Source organism: Cucurbita maxima, unplaced genomic scaffold (genome assembly GCF_002738345.1).
Source record: "Cucurbita maxima cultivar Rimu unplaced genomic scaffold, Cmax_1.0 Cma_Scf00120, whole genome shotgun sequence".
Lineage (NCBI taxonomy): Eukaryota > Viridiplantae > Streptophyta > Magnoliopsida > Cucurbitales > Cucurbitaceae > Cucurbita > Cucurbita maxima.
In genome coordinates this window covers 66,878-74,166 of record NW_019272136.1, presented here as the reverse complement: position 1 = coordinate 74,166, position 7,289 = coordinate 66,878, and the positions used below count along the sequence as shown (strand labels likewise).

General features: G+C 40.0%; 2 protein-coding genes across 5 annotated transcripts in view; one reads left to right on the top strand and one right to left on the bottom strand.

The window, feature by feature from the left end:
- LOC111473439 (5-methyltetrahydropteroyltriglutamate--homocysteine methyltransferase-like) overlaps positions 1-3,456 on the top strand; it is a 6,328-nt gene extending 2,872 nt beyond the window's left edge. The window contains exons 2-10 of the mRNA XM_023118933.1: positions 3-158; positions 251-642; positions 767-930; positions 1,456-1,536; positions 1,638-1,804; positions 1,895-2,000; positions 2,110-2,360; positions 2,480-2,681; positions 2,767-3,456. Of these exons, the coding sequence (XP_022974701.1) occupies positions 3-158; positions 251-642; positions 767-930; positions 1,456-1,536; positions 1,638-1,804; positions 1,895-2,000; positions 2,110-2,360; positions 2,480-2,681; positions 2,767-3,135 (1,888 nt within the window). The 3' untranslated portion in view covers positions 3,136-3,456. The remainder of the gene's footprint in view (positions 1-2; positions 159-250; positions 643-766; positions 931-1,455; positions 1,537-1,637; positions 1,805-1,894; positions 2,001-2,109; positions 2,361-2,479; positions 2,682-2,766) is intronic.
- Positions 3,457-3,822: 366 nt separating this feature from the next.
- Positions 3,823-7,289, bottom strand: part of LOC111473444 (probable E3 ubiquitin-protein ligase RHC1A) — a 4,041-nt gene continuing 574 nt past the window's right edge. The window contains exons 2-5 of one of the 4 annotated variants that reach the window (XM_023118938.1): positions 5,030-5,170; positions 4,819-4,962; positions 4,498-4,751; positions 3,823-4,430 (exon numbers count right to left, since the gene is read on the bottom strand). In XM_023118938.1, the coding sequence (XP_022974706.1) occupies positions 4,038-4,430; positions 4,498-4,751; positions 4,819-4,962; positions 5,030-5,156 (918 nt within the window). In that variant the 5' untranslated portion in view covers positions 5,157-5,170 and the 3' untranslated portion in view covers positions 3,823-4,037. Of the gene's footprint in view, positions 4,477-4,497; positions 4,786-4,818; positions 4,999-5,029; positions 5,171-7,289 lie in introns of all 4 variants that reach the window. The other 3 variants (XM_023118937.1, XM_023118940.1, XM_023118939.1) reach the window with 3 other exon arrangements.

Sequence of the window (7,289 nt, the reverse complement as noted above, 5' to 3'; positions counted from 1 at the left end):
AGACATTGGAAATATACTTTACTTCTGCAGCTTGGAGTAGACACTGTTCCAGTTCTTGTTGGCCCTGTGTCGTACTTGTTGCTCTCTAAACCTGCAAAGGGCGTCGACAAGACCTTCTCCCTTCTCTCCCTTCTTGACAACATCCTTCCCGTCTACAAGTAAAGAACTATCTCTCTATCTAGACATCATACCAGAGTGTTCCCATAGCATAATGGTTCTCTTTTCAAATATTAATGGTGCAACTTTTCAGGGAGGTTATTTCTGACCTCAAAGCGGCAGGCGCTACTTGGATTCAGTTTGATGAGCCTACCCTGGTGCGGGATCTTGACTCACACCAATTGCAAGCCTTCTCAAATGCATATGCTGGACTAGAATCAACTCTCTCTGGCTTGAATGTTCTTGTTGAGACATATTTTGCTGATGTCCCTGCTGAGGCATACAAGACCCTTACTTCTTTGAAGGGTGTCACTGCCTATGGATTTGACTTGGTTCGTGGTGATAAGACACTTGGTTTGATTAAGGGTGATTTCCCCAAGGGGAAGTTCCTTTTTGCTGGAGTAGTTGATGGAAGGAACATTTGGGCTAATGATCTTGCTGCCTCAGTTAGTACATTGGAGGAACTGGCTACCCTTGTGGGTAAAGGTGCGCTAGTCTTCTGCTCATGTTTGTATTACCATGTTGGTACATGGTGCTTCATATGGTGTTATTATTCTTGTGTGGTTTTTCACTGATTTCTTTTCCTGCCGAAAAAAAAAAAAAAATGCAGATAAGCTTGTTGTCTCCACCTCCTGCTCACTTCTTCACACTGCTGTGGACCTTGTCAATGAAACCAAGTTGGACAATGAAATCAAATCATGGCTAGCTTTCGCTGCTCAAAAGATTGTTGAAGTCAATGCATTGGCAAAGGCTTTGGCTGGTGCAAAGGACGAGGTATGTTCTTGATTCTGATGAAATTTATCTCTTCAAGGTGTAAGCTAGGTTTTTAGGCCTTCATATCTAACCTTTTGGGTTGGGGTTTGTCAATTATAACCTCCTCGCTTGCATTTTCTATAATCTTCAATATCTAACCTTTTGGGTTGGGGTTTGTCAATTATAACCTCCTCGCTTGCATTTTCTATAATCTTCAATAGCCTTATTGGCTGGCTACAAGAACCTGAAAGATGGTTTGTCTTGGTAGAACTTTACTTAATCTGTTAGCAACACATTGGCCAAAATTTCACATTAATAACTAAACTAATGTGCTTAAAATCCTATACCTTTCTCAGCTGATGATTGGGAATTGTTCAATGCCATGTTAGGAGGAAAACACTATTTCCCAGTAAAGTGATTTCAAGGCTACTTGACTTGTCTAGTATCTAAGCAGATGCACAGTGTTTTGGCCATTAAGTTTGCCAACATAGCATTATTTCTTGAACTTCTTTCCCATGGTACTTAGATTATGATTTATTTTTCCAGTCATTCTTTGGCGCTAACGCTGCAGCTCATGCTTCAAGGAAGTCGTCCCCAAGGGTGACCAATGAGGCTGTTCAGAAAGCGGTATGTACATGTACATCCATTTCTTGCCTAATCTATAAGGTGTTTTACTGTCTGTTTGCATGGATTATGTTAAAGGATGAATTGCCTTTTTTATTGTGCAGGCTGCTGCTTTGAAGGGCTCCGATCACCGCCGTGCTACAAATGTTAGTGCAAGACTTGATGCTCAACAGAAGAAGCTTAATCTTCCAATCCTTCCAACCACCACCATCGGTTCCTTCCCCCAAACCATTGAGCTCAGGAGGGTCCGTCGTGAATACAAAGCTAACAAGTGAGCAGAAAATTAATGTCAGCTTTCTTTGAAGTGAAAAAAATATCTTAATCCTATTTCTAATGTTTGCAATTTTTGGCTTTCCTTTAGGATTTCCGAGGATGAATATGTGAAGGCTATTAAGGAGGAAATTAGTAAGGTTGTCAAACTCCAAGAAGAGCTTGACATTGATGTTCTAGTTCATGGAGAGCCCGAGGTGAGTTATTTAGAGCCTTGTCGAGGAGGAAATCAAGAGCAGTGTGAGGATGCAGTACTCTTTTCTCATTTTTCCCCTTCTAACGTGAATTTTTTCATCCTCACTGTAGAGGAACGATATGGTTGAATACTTTGGGGAGCAGTTGTCAGGTTTTGCATTCACCGTCAATGGTTGGGTGCAATCATATGGATCCCGTTGCGTGAAACCTCCAATCATCTACGGTGATGTGAGCCGCCCGAAAGCCATGACTGTCTTCTGGTCTACCGCAGCTCAGAGTATGACAGCCCGCCCGATGAAGGGAATGCTCACGGGCCCTGTCACAATTCTCAACTGGTCCTTTGTTAGAGTTGACCAGCCAAGGTAATGGAAGATAATGTTTCCCCACATGCTTAAACTGAATGAAGCTACTGTAGTTCCCCCTCCCCCCTTTATACCATACATTTTGCCTAATGCTTCTTGTGTATATTATCATCTCCTAGGTTTGAAACATGCTATCAAATTGCCCTGGCCATCAAGGACGAGGTTGAGGATCTCGAGAAGGCAGGCATTAATGTCATCCAAATCGATGAAGCTGCTTTAAGAGAAGGATTGCCTCTTAGGAAGTCTGAGGAAGCTTTCTACTTGGATTGGGCAGTTCATTCTTTCCGTATCACAAACTGTGGTGTCAAAGACACGACTCAGGTTACTACATTAACCACTGAGATTTTCATTACCTTCAACAGTTCATAATATCTTCAATTTGCCTAATATTTCATTATCTTGACAGATTCACACTCACATGTGCTACTCCAACTTCAATGACATCATCCAATCCATCATTGATATGGATGCCGACGTGATCACAATTGAGAACTCCCGTTCCGACGAGAAGCTCTTGTCAGTCTTCCGTGAGGGAGTGAAGTATGGTGCTGGAATTGGCCCCGGTGTATACGACATTCACTCCCCCAGAATACCATCAACTGAAGAGATTGCTGACCGGATCAACAAGATGCTTGCAGTGCTTGAGACCAATATCTTATGGGTCAATCCTGACTGTGGTCTCAAAACTCGCAAGTACGCCGAGGTGAATCCTGCCCTCAAGAACATGGTTGCTGCCGCAAAGCTCCTCCGAACTCAGCTTGCCGGTGCCAAGTGAGTCTGTTGCTGAGTTTTATGAACATTGGTGCACATTTTTATCTTGTCTTCATTCCAGATATCCAGAAAGATGTCTGTTCCCCAGAAATTGAGTTGGCGACATACTTAGTAGCTGTAGTTCTATCGTCATTTTTTTTTAACGGAAATTTCCTTTCGGTATTGTTTTTTGATTCGAGTCTGTAGCTCTGTTCATACAAACTGCAATTTGTATGGAGCGAAATTAAAAGGCAGCATTTGCCGGTTTGTGTAATTGTTATCGGATTTTGTTTTCTATAATCATATGGATTTAATGCCTACACAATGGTCTGTGTTTCAATCGCAATATAGAATTCTTAATGTTTAGTTAAAATCTGTAATCCCTCTGCATTGTAATTAAATTGTTGATTTAAATTTTAATAGTTTATTTAAGTTCAGGTCTCTTGTAATATAACAAATTCAATCCGTTACCTTATTTCTCTCGCTCTCTATCAGGATAGCATTAACTTCTCCAAAACGAAGTTTTGCATGTTTTTCTACAAAAACATGTTCAGAAAGTGCAGACCATGGACACAGCTTTGGCAAAGAACAGTACAACGGAAAACATGCGGCAGTTTGGGTAGAGATTTAGACTAGCCAGTTTTGCAGGTTTCAATTTCCAATTCAAGAAGATGCGGCAATGCTCAGACAGATTCCAGATTGACTGCAACTCTAAACCGAAACAGCATGGCTAATACATATGAACCATATACAAACTGCAGCAGCATCGATAAGGCAGAGAAAAATGTAATCTACATCACACACAAAGTCCATTATTAATCATTATACAAAGGAGTGGACAGCAGGGGGTTGAACTATCTTTCTTCATTTTAAACAACAATATCACAAACTGGTGCAAACAAGTTCATGAAAACACCACCGTTCACACTAGTCGAAAGGCCATCCAGAATACCCTGTTTGGTGTTGGGTGCTCTCATGTAGGGCTGGTGAGCTGCTTCCAGTGGTCGCACTATGGTTTGAGTCAGAACTCGATGCTCGGAATGGCCATAAACTTGAAAATGGGTTCCTCCTTCCTTGATTTGTCCTACTATTCTCCCTCTCTCGGCTGTTTCGACTAAGATTGTTGCTTCCAGACGAGCTGTGACTACCACCTGACCCTTGTGCAGGCAGCTCTTGGCGGCAAACAGGGCAGGAGTTGTGCTGGACAAGCCAGGGAACTATACAATCCGAATGATACATATGGTCACATGGCATTTTCCTAGCTTCAGACCCTAATTCAAATTTATCTTGGCAAACAGGGCAGTGTGAATTTGAACGGATGTGTCTTTGCGTAATTTTAACAACAGGCATTGCATCGATTGAAGATCTAGATGCTGGGGGAACGGATGTGTCTTTGCGTAATTTTAACAACAGGCATTGCATCGATTGAAGATCTAGATGCTGGGGGTGGTCCGCGTCGGTCGTTTGCTGAAAGCTGTTCAAACAATTCTTCAAGTCCAGGACCAATAAAATAATCACCACCATTGTTCCTACTCACACCAATTCCAGGAACCCCATTAAAAAAGGCTTCAAACCCACCATGTCCAGACAACCTAACAGGAATTTGGCCACCAAAGATCAACCAAGGACCAAATCCTGAACCATGATCTGGAATAGATTCCAACCTTCCCCTCATGTCATTTCTGTCTATCAACCGTTGCCCCTGAACCATGATCTGGAATAGATTCCAACCTTCCCCTCATGTCATTTCTGTCTATCAACCGTTGCCTCATAAAGTTTGAGAAAAGGTCCAGGAGTCCAAGCCTCCGATTGTGGTATTCATGACCATGGGCTCCAAAGAAATCAAGGGGACCTCTTTCCATCATTTCATCGAGTTCTTGAACAAATCCTCCATTAGGCTCCAAAGAAATCAAGGGGACCTCTTTCCATCATTTCATCGAGTTCTTGAACAAATCCTCCATTACAGCTAGCGCAAACCATGTCCCGCCCACGGAGTTGAACTGGCTGCTCACATCTGTAACACCAATGGGTGTTTCTACTTGACATCCTTCCTCTCTTCTCTGCAAGTCTCAACCATGAAACTCCTCATTATTTAAGTAATGAGACTGTTAGTTTGCTACATATAGATATCTCAGCATTTTTATGTTTAATAACTTCTTGACGTTGAGTCTTATGTGCTTAGCTGACTAAGAAAACGCAATAATCTTGGCTGACTTTTATCCTTTTATTTCTTGATTTAATTAATGAAGCACAAAATGGGTAATTTCACATCATATGCGTGTTTCGTTCATCAAAAGATGCAAGAAGATTGAGAAATCTAGTTTGTAATAACAATTTCCAAATTAAATCAATGTAGAATATAATCCTCCAGAGACTTTAGGTTTGCTTTCCTCTATCTCAAGACCTATTGGTATTTCCATGTAAATTTGTTCTTTGAGGTTGGTCCTTTTTGCATCAAGTTGATGGAGATTCAACTCTTGGTTCATACGAATAGATAGCAATACATAAATGGTAGTTCAATTAACTACTAGGGCAAATATTCTTGGTAATCTAGCAAATATAATTAGATTAAGTAAATTCCTTATCCCATACCCATCCATTAAATATTCTTGGTAATCTAGCAAATATAATTAGATTAAGTAAATTCCTTATCCCATACCCATCCATTACCATCCCAAAAGTCGATAGTTCGGTCCTCCTCTCGCAATTGACAAACTTAAAAGAAAAAGGTAAATCATTTCGCAACAAGTCCTACTTTAAATCTACCAATGCTTCCATTTAGTCTATATGGAATATGTAAATCATTTCGCAACAAGTCCTACTTTAAATCTACCAATGCTTCCATTTAGTCTATATGGAATATTGAAAATCTATTTACATCCTACAACCTTTCTGGTAGGAAGACACATATATTACCAAGTCCCATTTATTATTTCTAGTTGCTTTCTTCTTTAACTACTGCTTTCCAATCAGAGTTAGGTCAAGAAGAGCTTCATGAATATTTTTCAGAATTCAAATGTTATCAAGCCTGGTAGCTTCATTGTCATCATTTGAGGTAGAAATACAGCTAAGAGAATTTGGAGGTCCACTATTGGATTGAGATTCTCTCTTCCTCTGGGTATAAGTATGCTACCATATACACCTTCATTTCTTTTTATAGTGTTGTTCTTCGGTTGAAATGGCCGGGTTGAGGTTGGGTACTGGTGATGATAAAATTCTTTTTATAGTGTTGTTCTTCGGTTGAAATGGCCGGGTTGAGGTTGGGTACTGGTGATGATAAAATCAAGTGATTTCTTCGTCTACTTATGAACAATCTATTGATCAACAATTTAAGAAGGTTCCAAAACTGGTCGTTGTTATTCTCCCCTCGAGCATCAGTGTCCTTGACAAAGATTGTCTCCAGAGAACGTAAACTGGTCGTTGTTATTCTCCCCTCGAGCATCAGTGTCCTTGACAAAGATTGTCTCCAGAGAACGTCACATCCATGACTATATAACATTTCCTCATTATTGCACTTGTAGCTCTTTGCATTTTAAAGATTTAAGAATCCAAATTGCTTCTAGTTTGAAAAGACAGATGTGCAACCACATATCTTAGGTGGTAAATTAAAAACTAGTATATTGTCGAGGTAAATTTAAGAAAGGATCGAAGAGGTGTTTGGAAGTTTAATGTGTGTAAGAGCATCCCATTGATTGGGTAAGCTAGATCAAGAACTACTTTACCCCAAAAAAAAAATGTTTTAAACATTGGAGTAATAATCAAACTTCAACCCACCTCTAGCGCAAGTCTAATTTGCCTTTCGGCAATTCCGTTTTGTTCAGGAGCAACAATATAAGAACTCAGATCAAGAATGCCTACTCATCTAATAAAATCACCTAAGTAGGTGTTGAGACAATATCGCGCATTACCAGTTTGGATCTTAAAAATGAATTGGGGTTGTATCATACGCTAGAAACTTGGAAAGATACAGATCTATCCTAGATCCAGTACATCCATCAAGAATTGAAACAGCACTACAAAACCATAAAAGTAAATGGAACTTCGGGAATCAGATTTCCCACTTGAAACAGACAAGGAATTCGATTCTTCGAGGTAATGAACTTGGTTAACACATCATCAAGTCAATAGTGCAAGGATAAACCCATGAAAATTAAAAAAAAAAAAAAAAAAAAAAAAAAA